At 30.9% G+C, this 14,910-nt stretch overlaps 1 protein-coding gene across 1 annotated transcript in view; it reads right to left on the bottom strand.

The window, feature by feature from the left end:
- LOC106457203 (reelin-like) overlaps positions 1–14,910 on the bottom strand; it is a 134,478-nt gene that overhangs the window by 110,319 nt on the left and 9,249 nt on the right. Inside the window, 7 exon segments of the mRNA XM_022383037.1 lie at positions 1,783–1,911; positions 7,645–7,853; positions 8,764–8,885; positions 9,705–9,859; positions 10,750–10,904; positions 11,446–11,686; positions 12,071–12,167. Coding sequence (XP_022238745.1) covers positions 1,783–1,911; positions 7,645–7,853; positions 8,764–8,885; positions 9,705–9,859; positions 10,750–10,904; positions 11,446–11,686; positions 12,071–12,167 — 1,108 coding nt within the window.

Genomic DNA, 14,910 nt, shown 5'->3' with positions numbered 1-14,910 from the left:
TAGACCCAAAGGTTACTGTTTATGTAGATGAGGGTAAGGGTGTAGATTTGGTGTATCTGGATAAGTTAGAAGAGTGGATAGAAGAGTGGCTGGATGGAAGAATGCAGATGGTTGTTACAAATGAAGTTCAGTCAAACTGGATTAATGTCACGAGTGGGGTACCTCAGGGCTCAGTCTTAGGACCTTTGCTCTTTTTAATTTACATCAATGACATAGATGAAGGGGGAGTCAATAAATTACTTAAATTTGCAGATGATATTAAGGTCTTTGGTGTTGTTAGCTGTGAAGAGGATGCTGCTGATTTACAAAAGGATTTAGATAATTTATTGAGTTGGGCAAAGAAATGGCAGACAGGTTTTAACTATAATGATTGCATGATTTGAATTATAAGTATAATTTGGATGGGAATAACCTTAATAGTGTTATAAAGGAAAGGGATCTTGGTGTAATAGTTGATCAGTCTCTAAAGCCATCCAAGCAGTTTGCTGTTGCTAGTGGTAGGGCAAATAGGATTTTAGATTGTATCTACAGAAATATTGAATACAAGTCTCAAAGAGATTATAATTTCATTGTACAGGTCACTGGTTAGGCCACATTTGGAATATTGTATTCAATCTTGAGCTCCTTACCTTAGGAAAGACATTGAATGGTTGGAAAGGGTTCAGAGAAGGGTTACTAGAATGGTGCCTAGGATGGAGGGGTTGTCATACAAAGAGAGGCTGAAATCTCTCAAATTGTTTTCTCTTGAAAAAAGAAGATTTAGGGGGGATCTGATTGAGGTGTTTAAGGTTATAGAGAGAATTAATAGTGTTGATGTATCATCTTTTTTTTTATATTTAACAATGAGAATAATAGGACTAGGGGACACAAATATAAATTTTGGCAAGGTAGGAGTCATCTTAGCTAAGACAGTTTTATTTTTCTAACAGGGTGGTTGGCCTTTGGAATGGGTTGCCTTCAGGTGTTGTAGAGGCAGTAAATTTAAGTGAATTTAAGAAAAAGCTTGATAAGTATATGAATGAAAAGGGTTGGGTTTAAAATATTATTACTATTATTATTTTTAATAATTTACTTTAGTTTTGAGGATGGAACAGCTGAGATGGACCAATAGGTCCCATATTGTCCCAAAATATTATGTTACTTTATGTTAAATAACACTTTTTTTCTAATACCTTCTGACTCCCAACTGCAAGTGTGATTGAAATTTACAAAAAAAATTATAAACAATTTTATTATTAAGGATTTCTTAATAAGGTTTACTGTTTAAAAAACGTTTAATATAATGAATGTTATTAACTTTTACTGAGGTTTTAATGTGTACACTAAAAGGTCATATTCAAAAATATGTCAAGTTATTCTTATGAATATTACTTTTGCTTAAAATCTTGTTGTATTAAAATATATGAAAGTCAACTTAATGAATAGCATATTATAGTTTAAAATAAAAAAATATTTAAGCATAAAATTAAACATTCTTTGTTTTTCTTCATAAAATGGATTATAAACATAGGTCATATACAGTGTCTTATCTCAATAATACAGTAACTGTCTCCTGAGTTCGGGTAACTATCATTACACAAACTGAGATGTCTTACTCCAAAAATATATGTACCCACTTCCACTGATCATGCTTATGAATTTTTAAAATTCTTGCACAGGCCTATTAACTATCTTTTCTTGGTTAAATATTTGAGATCTACTATTTCCTTCTACCTCAAGTGTATCAAAAGTAAACACTATTTCAACAAAAATGACTAATCTCTAAAGAAACACATAACTTACCCCAACAGTTCAGAAGTTATAAAATGAGATTTGATGGCAGAGTGAGCCCCAGTACAGCTTGGCTGAAGACAGTATTCATGGATTGGGTGCCATAAATGTCCATGGTCATTCGTAAATTCAACTGAAACACTTGAAATACAAACATATTCTGTCAGGCAAAATGAAAAATGTATTGTGTATGTGCACACACACACATACATACATGCATATATATATATATATATATTATTACACTTTAGACAAGTTGTTACACTTCAAGCAGAGTGTGCAGGTTAGTAAATAATCCTGTAAAACTAGAAAGTTTAAATTAGTAAAAGATGGTTGAAACAGCATGCAAATAATAATATTACCTCTAAAGGAGAAGAGTTAGCATATTCAATTGTTAAATGGAGCCAGTTTATCTGACCATCAACTTCTCTTCATGTGTATTTTAACAAGTTATTCCCTTCAAGAATTGCTATTTTTTGTTTGCCTGCTCTTGTTCTTTTATCTGGTTTAAATACAATAATATCTTGTGCAGTTTATATAGCACCTAAGCTTTCTTACAAAATGTCAATATATGAAACTTTTAACCAACTCTTCTTCACTTGATCAGTTTATGAAGAAGAATAAATATTGTGGTCAAAAGAATATATCTACAATTATTTATCACTATACTATTACATAAACATGACATGAGTATGAACTGAATTGTTATTTCCATACTCATACTTTCTGTTATGTTATTATTTTGTAATATGAAATTTAGTTTTAAATGAAATATGTTTTAATGTATACAATTTACAAAAAAGTATGCTGTTATAAGTACAGGTTCATAAACTCATATCTTATGTATCACTAAGCAACTATACAAAGAAAGCTGCTCATATATATTTAAACTCAAAAATATTTAACAACTGATAAAAAAAATATTATTAAAAGTTTGAGAATGAACAAAAATATTTCAGAAAAATAGCTCATACCAAATATAAAGCACTATTTTTATATTACAAAAATCTATAACATGTAAATATCCAAATGTTTTGTTTGTCTACACAGAAATTAATGAAATTCTTTATATTTTCAACATGTTCAAAAATATATAAGACTGTGTTTAGCATGTACTCTGTGTTAGTAACAAATGCTTTATTATTTATCCGCAGAGAAACATACTGTTTTGCTGTTGTTTCTTCTTCTTTCTTTCTTTCTTTTTCTTCTTGCCATTTCTCATTGGATTGACTTGAAACTTGGTAAGGTTATACCTTGGTATAATATGTTAAGACACCTTTTTCTTTTTTTTTGGTTTAAGCCATTTTAAGAATTTTATGGAGGCAAAGGTAAAACAACCCAAAAATGTATATTTTTGGCTCCTGTGCCATCATATTTACAGCAATTGAAATGAAAAATGCATAAGTATAAATTTTCATTACACTCAATACATCAACATACAAAAAAAAGAATTTTCCCATTTTGAGTCTTTTAAGGGGGGTAAGACTCACAAAAAAGCATAATGTTGGGGGTTTTGGTCAATTTTTTGGCTATATTTTGACCAATTTACATGTGATTTGGAACAAAGATACTTTTTTACAGGTCCCACACATTGACAAACAAAAATGGTGGACTTGCCCATTTTTAGTAGTTATAGAGGGGTTAAGATGCCACAAAAAGCATAATTTTAAGATTTTTTGATAATTACTCTGCTATATTTTGGCCAATTCACACAGGATTTGGTACAAAGATACTTTTTTACAGATCCCATACATATACATAAAAACATGTGGGATATGCCCATTTTGAAAAAATCATTTTTCACTTTAACTTCTGTACTTGTATTTTTTTTAATGTGCCTATATTTTTACAGAGACATATTGAAATTGGCACCACTGACAAATTGGTATTTTCCAGGAATAGATAAGTGCATGCATGAGTATGTAAAAACTGCTGGTCAATGCATACAGAATTTTTTGTTTTCAAAAATCTTATTCTCTCTCTCTGTCCTCATCATAAACTCTACAGACATATATCTATTCGTAATTAGAGCCTTTAAAAGATTCAGTAAATGACTGACAATTCTTGATTAATCCTGCAATTAGTGGAACTCTGTAACAATAAAATCAAACTTTTGCTACAATGAAATCTTATAACAACCAGCATCTCGATTCTTAGAAAAAACTGGTTCAGAACCAAAGATAATTCTCTAAAATCAGAAATATTTATCCTACAATTCCAAAAGCAGGTTTTACTGAAATAACATACGTATATTTTATATTAGTTTCTTTTCTGGTGCTACAATTGGCCTTGTAATCAATATAAAGTAAGTTTCAGGCATGGTTACTTTTGTAATGCCTATCCAGTATCTAGATGTGACTAAAATGGTATTTAACCCAATTTAATCTCTCCCAGCTCTTTTAAGTAAGTAAATTTATCTGGCAAATATCATGTAATTTCCATGGAGGATTCACTTGATTTGGAGAGACTTAACTTTCTTTATGATTAGTTATTCTTACATCTAACAAATTCATCCTTGGACAAGTGAATTTGCCTGAGAACTAAAAGTAAAACCAATTTTACATGTACAACTCAGATTACTGCAAATGGGTTTACATGGATATGTTCAATCTATAACTCACTAATCATTCCTTTTTAGGCAATTAAAGACATTTGGTAATTTGGTAAATTCATTTGAAAAAAATGAATTTCAATACAACTCCCTTTTTTTCTTTCATTAAACAAGTTAGTAGAGTCCATTAACTACCCAGCAGATTTCATACACAGGAAAATACAAAATAATCATCAGATGATTAGCTATTAAAATTTTCTTAACACCCAACCAGTGGTGAAAGGGTTTTTTGGGTATTAACAATATTAACAAGCTAAAGTGGTAGTTTTTGTATTAAAGTGAACTCATCACATTGTTACAGCTCATGTTGGCACATACATCATGCTCTCTCTGACAAAAATACATCTTAATAATAGCCCTGCAGCATAGTTTCCATTACGAAACGCTACTCCCCCCCCTGAATATGCAAATCAAAAGTCATGTGACAAACACAACTAATACAAAGTCAAAGTGAAATGGCGTGTACCAGAAATAAATTCTGACACTGTTAAGCATTTAATTGATAGTGTGATACCACTGAAAACTGATCACTTTTGGGAAAGGAATGGAAAATCCCTCCACGACACAAAATATTCGTACATTCAGATAATAAAGATGTGTCCAGATTGAGGATCTAGAATTTCTAAGACAGTGATATCCATTGTTCTCAATGTCAAAAATATGGATCAACTAGAGATACCAGGACCCTTCAGAAAGAGAACTGCAACAATTCTTACCGTCCCAGCCATGGAAAGCAAGATGTAGCATCTTGTAACAGGCAAGAATCCATTGTCAAGTTTAATAGGACCCCAATTCTTTATAGTAGGTGTATGTGACTTGTTGGCAATAAATTTCAATGATAAACAAACAGCATACATTCTACTTGTTTTAAAATGATATATTGAAACCAGTCAAACATATGTTCATTACACAGTTAATCACAGTTGAATTCACACAGGCTGGTTCAGTTACTTTAGAACTGAATTAACAAGAAAAATTATTATTCTCTACTCTGTTATCACAATACAATCCTTGACAAATTCACTTACATTACCCCATGGGTTACCACAATTGTATCCAGAGCTTTAAATAATTCTCTTTTAGATCAAAAGTCCACACAGGATGGTTCTCACTGCTGTACTACTACACCCAGTGTCTCGTAAGACTTTCACTTTCTTGTCCCTGACATAGCATTCACCTACTGGCATGTTGTGATTTGTTGGCACCTTCCAATGTTTGTCACATGCTCCAATGACTATTAGCACTGTTGATCCATTTGTTAACTTGAGCTGACCATCAGTTGTGCACTATCTAATCATGGAAATAGCACTTCCTTCTTGTGGTGAGTCTGACGAGTCTCTATTCTCTTTCTTCTATCAGCAGCATCCATGGTGATAGTCACTTTTTTCTTGTTTCTTGTCAGCACCATTGTTGTAGGTAGCTCCAGCTGCTTTATGTCGAAATTTCTGTTGTTGCTTGTTGGTGACAAGTTTGCACTCATTTGCAATGTGTCCCATTTTATAACAAATATAGCATCTCTTCTCCCTTTTGTCCATTGAGATCTTGTCACCTTTGGTGATATCCTGTTTTTGGTCAGCAACCCTTGGTTTCAACTTTAACTGGTTATTCTCAGACTTGCCAGTTATACTCCCTCCATGGGCTTCCATATACTGTTCTGCCAGTTTGCTCATCTCATCCACGTCTTTTGTGGTGCTTTCTCCTTTAGAAACAGTGATTTGCCAGTGGAGCATCTGATCATGAACTGTTCACTTAGTAGTACATCTGCTAGCCCCTCAAAACCATTTTCACACTTGGCCATGTCATGTCAGTCCATCTTGTAAAGTATCTCTACAGATGTGCCACAAACTGAAATACAGTTTCTCCAGTGTCAGGTTTGATTTCTCTGAATTTCTGGTGAAAACCTTCCTTGGTAAGTTCATAGCATTTCAGCAAAGCCACTTTTAACTTGTTATAGTCCATGACATCTTCTGACATCTTGCCTGCATAAACTTGTAGGCCTTTTCCTATGAAAAGTGAGCTGAGAAAGACTGCCCAGTCACCTTTGTCCCAGTTCTGACTTTGGGCAAATCTTTCAAACCTTTCCAGGAAAGCATCCATGACATCTTTCTGTTCATCAAATTTGGGTAGCTTGGGTCAACTGGCCCTGCCCCCATTATCATTCTTAGGTCCTTCATCTTTCTGTTGGGTGAGCTTGACAATTTCAGTTTGTTCTTTTATTATCTCTATTTCCAGTCTCTCCTCTCTCTCCTTTTCTTCTTTCTCTTATTCTCTCTAATTCTAGTCTCTCCTTTCTCTCTTTTTCTTTTCAGTCTTTTTATTCCATATTCTTCTTTTAGTCTTTCCTCCTCTCTTCTTTGTCTCTCCTCCCCTCTCTAGTTCTTTTTGTTGTTTAATAACTCTTGTATATCACCATCTTTTAGCCCAAGTCACTCACCTCTCTCTATACATTTATCAAAATCAGTCGACATGGTTATATAGCATTATTGTAATCTCTACACTATTTTCGCTACCACTACAGTTGTGCATATATAGGTCTTCTTCTACTGCCATTTACCACTGTATAATCCTGGCTGGCTTACCAAATATCTGGTTTTATAGGGCCGGATTCTTTAGAGTAGGTGTCTGTGACTTGTTTTGAATATATTATTCTAAAATAAGTGGATTGTGTGCTGTCCGTTTATTGTTGAAATTTATCACCAACAAGTCACAGACATCCACTATAAGATCAGTGACAAAAGACATCTATGTGTCCCAGACAACAGAACACAACATATTCAAGAATGATCTTCATCAAGCGAAAGCAACATAATCACAAAGCTGGAGAATCAAATGTGTATTCATGCTATTTCATACAAAAACATACAAATCAATTCACTGGACAGAGCACCTATGGATTTCTGTGTGATCAGACTAATAAATAAACACTGGGAAACCAGCATCCTCATATGCTAGATCAATTATAGAAAGCTATAGGAAGGAGGGGAATGCTTTGAGCATGTTAGCCTTACAGCAGAGCTACTTGCAATAAAAGCTATGCTGTAGGGCTATTGCCAAGATGCACAGTCATCAGATAGAGCATGACCAGGCCTGGTGACATGGGCTGTAAGGAAATGTTGAGGCTCCAAAATCATTTTTATATAACGTACTCAACCTCTATATAGTAACAAATTCATTTATCACCCAGATTGTCTTTTCAATACAAAATTTTAAAATTAAGTAACATAAAATAACTTATCATGATAATGTAACATTAGTTATCTAACCTGTTATCAGAAAAATTCTTTCCACACTCGAGATTTATTTTCATTTGAAAAACATGAGTAGTGTTGGATGGTAGCCATGGTAACAGCACAACAGAGTCTATAGCCCAGACCTCATGAATCTTTTTCCCTTGACTTTTCTGGGCCCAACAAAAACGAATCTTTTCTGACTGAGCCTCAGTAGGAACAACCAAAGATACTAATATTGGGAGCTGTGTCAAAATATTCATATAATTTGTTGAAGATTAGTGAATTTGATGAGATAACTTTGGCTTTGATTGCAATAAGAGATAATTTGATCTATCTGAAAATATCTGTTGCAACAAAAACTTATAGAAATTTACCATATGTATATTTTCATACTCTACAAATCATTAGTAAAGAAATATTTTAACATTGAATTATAAAATTATGTTAATGTCAACATGTAAAAAAACTGTGAATGAATTTGTACATGGAAATTAAGTAGGCTGTAGTAGAGAAAAATCATGGCTGTTAGGTTAGATTGATTTCAATATAAAAACAACTTTGAATACTTAACATGAAAATTCTATTAATGCAGTTGAGTGGTTATAATTACTTAATACTGGACCCTCATGAAACATATGACAATAAAATTGCAACTACCAAGAATCTATGTGTCAAACTGCTAGTTTTAAACCTTCTAACTTCTATTATTTTAACAATAAATAATTTACGAAAGAATAATATAAAAACACCTTGTATTACATAATCCTAAACATGTGATAGCTGAGTGTGCTAAGACTACTTTCTAGGTTATTTACATTTTAAAAAGCAGTAATGTAGAGCAAATAAGAAGCAGTAACTTAAAGACCAGTTCAAATATTTTATGTACTTACATTATTATAATAATTATTTTACTACAAATCTTCATACCTTTGTGACAGTAATTTACATACATTCACCAATACTGAAACCTTCATGCTCAATACTAAATAAAACAATTTTCTAACACTCACTCCATATGATTTTAGAGTTAACTTTCCTGCTGTTGTTTCCTTCACTAAAACAATGTTCTGCTCCAGAAAACATGATATAATAGCTTTTAATACTATGGTTTTTTTCACCTTAACCGAAAGATCAAACATCAATAGCTCTAACCTCTCCAGAAACATGAATAGCATCAGTAAGAGGAACAGAATTTCCATCAGTATTTTCTGCAAATACAATGACTGGAGCATCGTGAGCTACTGCTCCAGAAATGGGTTTACAGTTTTTACCTCCTAAAAGACCAAAAAAGAATTATTCATTAGCACTTTATGAGATTTTCTTCTAATAAAATGACCTTTTTAAGTAAACGTTTAAAGAATATAAAAGTTTAAGCTTTATCCAGCTTATTGAACTAAATAACAGGTTTCACTTTTACAATTGTAAAGTGTCCACAGATGAGTGTGTAATATGCTAAAAATCGTCAAGTTTAGAATCTTGGACTCTTTTGATCCACAACCTAATGCACTAACCACTAGGCCACACCCAGCATTGGAAGAAGTATAAATTTTTGCACGTCAAAGGATTCGAATTTTTATTAGTCTATCAGTATATATTATTTTTAATCTACAATTTCAAAAATATATATTTCTAATCTATAGAGTTATAAATATCTCTTCAAACCCATTCATTTTTTGTATGGGCTTTAACAGCCACTTCAAGCAAACAAGAGTTCATGATGTTTTCATACAAACTACTTAGTGTATCAAATAATGAAACATGCCATTAGAGAAAAATTAGATACTTGTTAATGTACCATAGTTTCTTAATTTTTTAACATAGTGTTTTACTACGCACTTAGACAATATAAACAAATTTGTTGAGAAAATACAACTTAAAACTTTGTTGACATATTATATCCCATCATTGCCACTTCTAAAAGCTAAAACCATCTTTTTTGTTAATTTTTTCTCCGTTTTGTTTTATATTTTTTACAATAATAATAACAGACTAATATTCATTAACATAATTTTTTGATACATTTACTTTAATACAATATTTATTATAGTAAATTTACTTTAATGCAGCATTAGCATGTATTAAGCTGTAATTACCATGAAAAAAATAGAATCTTAAATTTCCAACCAAAGTTGTGTCTAGATATGGTGTACATGCTTTTGCATGACCTTTGGTTCCATAGAACACCAAGGCTTTTTTGTGATGTATAACACCACAGTGTTGACTGACCTCACTGTTGATGAGCTCCCACCTGGTCAAAGAAAGGAAAACAAAAATGAAATTCCAATATTTTATAAGAACATTGTTTAAAAAACAGGCATAAACAAATTAACTGAAAACTTATTTCAATATATTATTACTAATACTCAAACAACACATATTTAAAATTATCTGATATTCAGTACTTGCTCTGACATACTTTAGGATAAAATGGATGTTCAGTGAAGACTAATATTAAAGAACACTAATATGAATTAATAGACAAAAACCTGTTAATAAACTTTAGAGTCATGACTTTAAATGTTTAAACAGAAATTACAAACAGTAGTCACTATCATACTTTAGTATTCATTCTATAAAACAGATATTATCATAACTTCTATCTGCTGAATTTCAAGATCTTAATTCATAAATGCAATTCATTACTATGCATCCCCACAGCAGTCAATGTTTGTATGATGTATTTTTTTCTTTCAATACTTATATGTGTAAGTGCTCCTTTTTTTTGCAAGTGATACACTAGAAAGGCTGAAAGCTAATAGCTAAGGATTATTCTTCTTCTTTTTTACTTTACTTTTTTTACTGTGGAGTTTATTTGACATATTATTTTTGGGTTACTTGTATATCTCTTTAATTTTAATACAATATTATGCATATACGTTCTTTAACAAGCTTACACAATTAAACTCCACAAAAAACATGATACTGAACAGGTTCTGTCATTTTTACTTTACTGTTTGAAAAATTAAAAAATAAACTGGTAAAGGTAAAATACATGATACCAAAAATCACAGTTTCAAAAGATAATTAGAAACAAACAAATCAATAGAAATAAATCTTGGCACTTAGTTATGCCATAGTGCACATATATAATAACCTAAAAAAGTTAAGAATATCCACCCTTTTATCATTTGAACATACTTTTTATTTAGATGATTATCATCAAAACTTTCTGACATGATTATCTCTTCTTTCATAATTTCAAAATCTAATGCTAAATCTTGGCTTGTGATATATCGATGTTTGTGCTTGTTTCCATGAAACACAACAGCATTTCCATCTGATTGGCATTTTCTCTGTAAAACAAATTTTCAACAATTGTAGGACTGAAAAAGATTAGATTTACAAAATAAATCGCTTAAGAAATCAACAGTTTGTGTAAGAATTGTAAGTTGTATTTTTAATCAAAAAATAAATACATACCCAACTTAAACCTACAGCCACTTATCTAATTATGCTCAGCTTACTTAAATTACTGTCATGCTTATTGTGCAGAATTGAAATTTTCTTGAGATACTTAAAACAACTTAAATTTTCCCAAAACTGATACTTAATCATTTCACATTCATTCCCTATATTCTATGGCATTAAACCATTAGTATAATTACAACAAAATTCATTTTCACTATAGCTGATTCCTCAACAATGAAAAATCTTCTTATATTGTGCGGGAATATTTATTATTTGTAGCATAGTATTATCAATTTATCATCCAGGCTGTTGTGTTGTGTACAAATATTTTGCATAAAAGTTAAGCAAACATAATAATATCAATAAATCAAACAATGAAGCTTTTAAAATGAAAGTAAACTACAGATGTAAATTTCAAAAACTCACCCGGACATGCCCTCCTGGAAAAAACAGCCAGTGTCCTGGATCTATAGGATCAAAATCTTCTTCTAAGTATTTTGGTCTATCTGCTGCATTACTGATAACCAGATTATCAACAGCCCAACACCCCTGTATGCTACTGCTGGGTGATGCTGAAAGTTGTTGCCAGCGGAAGCATACATCATTTGTCCTGGCTTCTGGTGGTAAACAGATGATATTGACAGTTGTTTCTATCTGACTGGCTGGGCTAAATAAAAACCAAATAATATTTGGAAATGAATTCAGTCAAAATACAGATATTATATACACATTATGCAAATATTTTCCAAACAAACCAAATGCATATACAGTGTAGATGTATAAAAACTTTTTTTTTCTTTAAAGATGTTCAGTTGAAATAAACACAAATTTGTATTTTTGCAATATAATTATTTATAATTCTAACTTATTATAAAACTGTTGAAAATTTTAAATTACACTATAACAGCTCAAAAAATAAACTACTCTAATGTTTTAGGTTATCAAATATTCTCAAATATTATTGACATTATTTTCTTGTTGTTTTCATATTATACAAGCAAGTGAACAAATACAGGAAAAAGCATAAATTGTTCATTTCTTCAAAACCTACTGAATAGTCTCTAAAGTCCTCCAATCAGAACATCCATTTAAACCATATGATACAGTAACAGGAGTATCTTTGTCAGATGTACTACAGTTACCTGAACCTGTAAGAAAATATTAATAAAGATACATATTTTTAATTACCATTAAAAAATTTAGAATTCTCACATTTTATGAAGCATTAAAAAGTATATATGAATTTGTAATTATTGTACAGATGTGTCATATGCACTTACAAGTCTAGTTATGCAAACTTCAAGTTACTATGAATCATCTTTCAATAGTGAAATTATATTCTCCTCAGACCAAATATATAATAGTTTCAGTAAATATTATAAAAAACAAAACTTGTAAAACTATCAATATTCACATATACAGAACTAAAAAAGTCAGCTGAAAATTATTATAATGTCCTAATGAAGTATTTATGAACATTTTCTCTCTTAATAAACTGAATGGTTTTAAATTTTAAATATTAATTTGCACACAATTAATGTTTAGAGACATGACAACACAAAATTTACCACAATATACACTTTTATGCTGGATTACCAAGCTTCTAGACACCATAATGGCCTGATTACAGATATTACAAGCAATTATTCCAATGTCTTTATAAACTTATAAAAGGATAACAAAAACTGTGATAATTTCAAGTAATTTTGTGAGCAGTTTATTTCTGCAACTTTAAAAATTATGTGCTATTCTAATGTATTTGTTATTTATAGAAAATAGTGTTGACCATGATTTTTTTTGGTGTTTTTAAGAAACTTTATAACTCACTTAAACTTTAAATTATGAAACATTCAAAAGTATAATAAGCACATCCTGTCCCATGAGGCAAATAACAGGCTCACTTTTACCTAAAAAAAGCATAAGGTTCAATCTACCAGTAGTTTATGAAAGTTTTAATTTGGTAATTGCAAAGCTGCTATTTAGTAGCATGAATGCTCTATTTTGGAAAACTGAAAGCACTAAATGACATGACTAAATATTAGTTATACATTTAAGCTTTCAGTTAGGAAGAAAAAATAATAAATACTTATTTTCATACTAAGATACAAAAACTTTAGCTTTGACCCCTGTAATTATTTGTCATTCTTGACCAATAGGCCACTTGTAAATGTTAAAAATATATAAAATATTGCAAATTAATTAATCTAGTTCTTTAATTTTTCAAATCTGATGTGCATATTCAGACAGACAGTGTAGAGTTGCTCAAATCTGAGTAACCCTTAAGTAGTACATCATAAAAAAATTGTGCAATCTATTTTATTTGTTGTTAAGTGCAGAGCTACACAATGGGCAACCTTGTTGTGACCACCATGAATATCAAAACCCAGCTTTAGTGTCATTAACATCTTCAGAGCTGTATAAAGTGTATTCATTTTCCAGCTGTTTGGTTTAACATCAATAACTGTGTAAAAGTAAAGAGGAAACATTTATTATAATTTAAACTGAAACAGGTAGTTGTTGGGTTTTGAATAAGGATGTCAGTGATCATAAAAAACATTGTATCTTTGAGAAGAATCACTTCATTCTACCGCAATAAAATTTTTGCTTTGACATAGTTAGAGAATATGAGTTTATCTTTTCTGTATTCAGCTGGCTTCCAAACCAATACAAAGTATCAATATTATTGTTGTTTATTCTCTTTCGTTTTTTATATCTAACAGCAAACACAAAAACTGTTCAGTTGGTAATGGCAAATCAATTTAAAGGTGTATTACAGTGAAGTATTATTGTTCGTTGACATTTTTTTTTACAATCTTTATTTCCACAAATGGAATTATTACTAGTAATAATAATAATATGTGAGTGGACCATGTTAAAAAATCAGAGGAAAATCAGCCTGGAGTTTGGGGACTTCCAAGCATAACTCCCCACCAAGCCTTCTCCTCAAACCTGCATCAATCTGATCATTGTAACTGAAAATGTCAAGTAGACTACAAAAAAATATCATAGGAAAAATACTCAAAAACAATTTTTTCTATCAGTTCTTAAGTCTTCCTGTGAATAACATCAAACAGTCAGATGTTATACAGAAATAAATCTACTGTCACATAACTAGAATATTTAATGACACAACCATTTCATCTTGATTAATTTGTGTTTTCAGTTATGAATGAATCTAATGGATTCGTGTAAAAAAACCAAAGTGAATGAGCAATTTATTAATTACAGTTCCCTATCTTTATAAGTTTCAAGTGAGAGTTTTATTTCCTGTACTGGTAACAATGTTAATAAATGAGTGAATCTTTAGGCTACTTATTACATATCAGTTTAAAATATTAGTTATAAAACTGCATGGTTTAACAGTTCAGTTTCACTGCTTGGCAGCAGTAAAAAAATAAAAGCATAGTTTTAAACATAAGCTAAAGTTAAGCAACATTAACTTGAAATTAATTTCTCATCTAATGTATCTTTTCTTTTTTTGTTTTTGTTGCTGTTAAGAACAAAGCTACACAATGGGTTAACTATACTGTGCCACCAAAGGTAATGAAACCTGGTTTTTAGCATTTTTAGCCTTCAGACTTACCACTAGGGGGTGGTATATATGTTTTTCTACTTCCTCCAAGGTTGCTTATTTTGGTTCACTTAAATAAATACAAATGTGCTATAGGCCTATACAATATTGATTGTTTATTAAAATGGAAGATATTTCAAAACAATCCGGTAACAAGAAGAAAACAAGGCATAAGGAAAATAAGATGAATATATTTCTTATCTTTAATATTAATTTTCAACAACCAATTATCATCACAGTATTTTCCTATAAATATAATACTAATCCTACCACTACAATTACAAAGTAACCATTCGTGGTGCTACTGTACAGACACATAT

This window comes from Limulus polyphemus, unplaced genomic scaffold, assembly GCF_000517525.1.
Source record: "Limulus polyphemus unplaced genomic scaffold, Limulus_polyphemus-2.1.2 Scaffold302, whole genome shotgun sequence".
NCBI classification, from domain to species: domain Eukaryota; kingdom Metazoa; phylum Arthropoda; class Merostomata; order Xiphosura; family Limulidae; genus Limulus; species Limulus polyphemus.
This window is presented reverse-complemented; position numbering and strand designations above follow the sequence as displayed.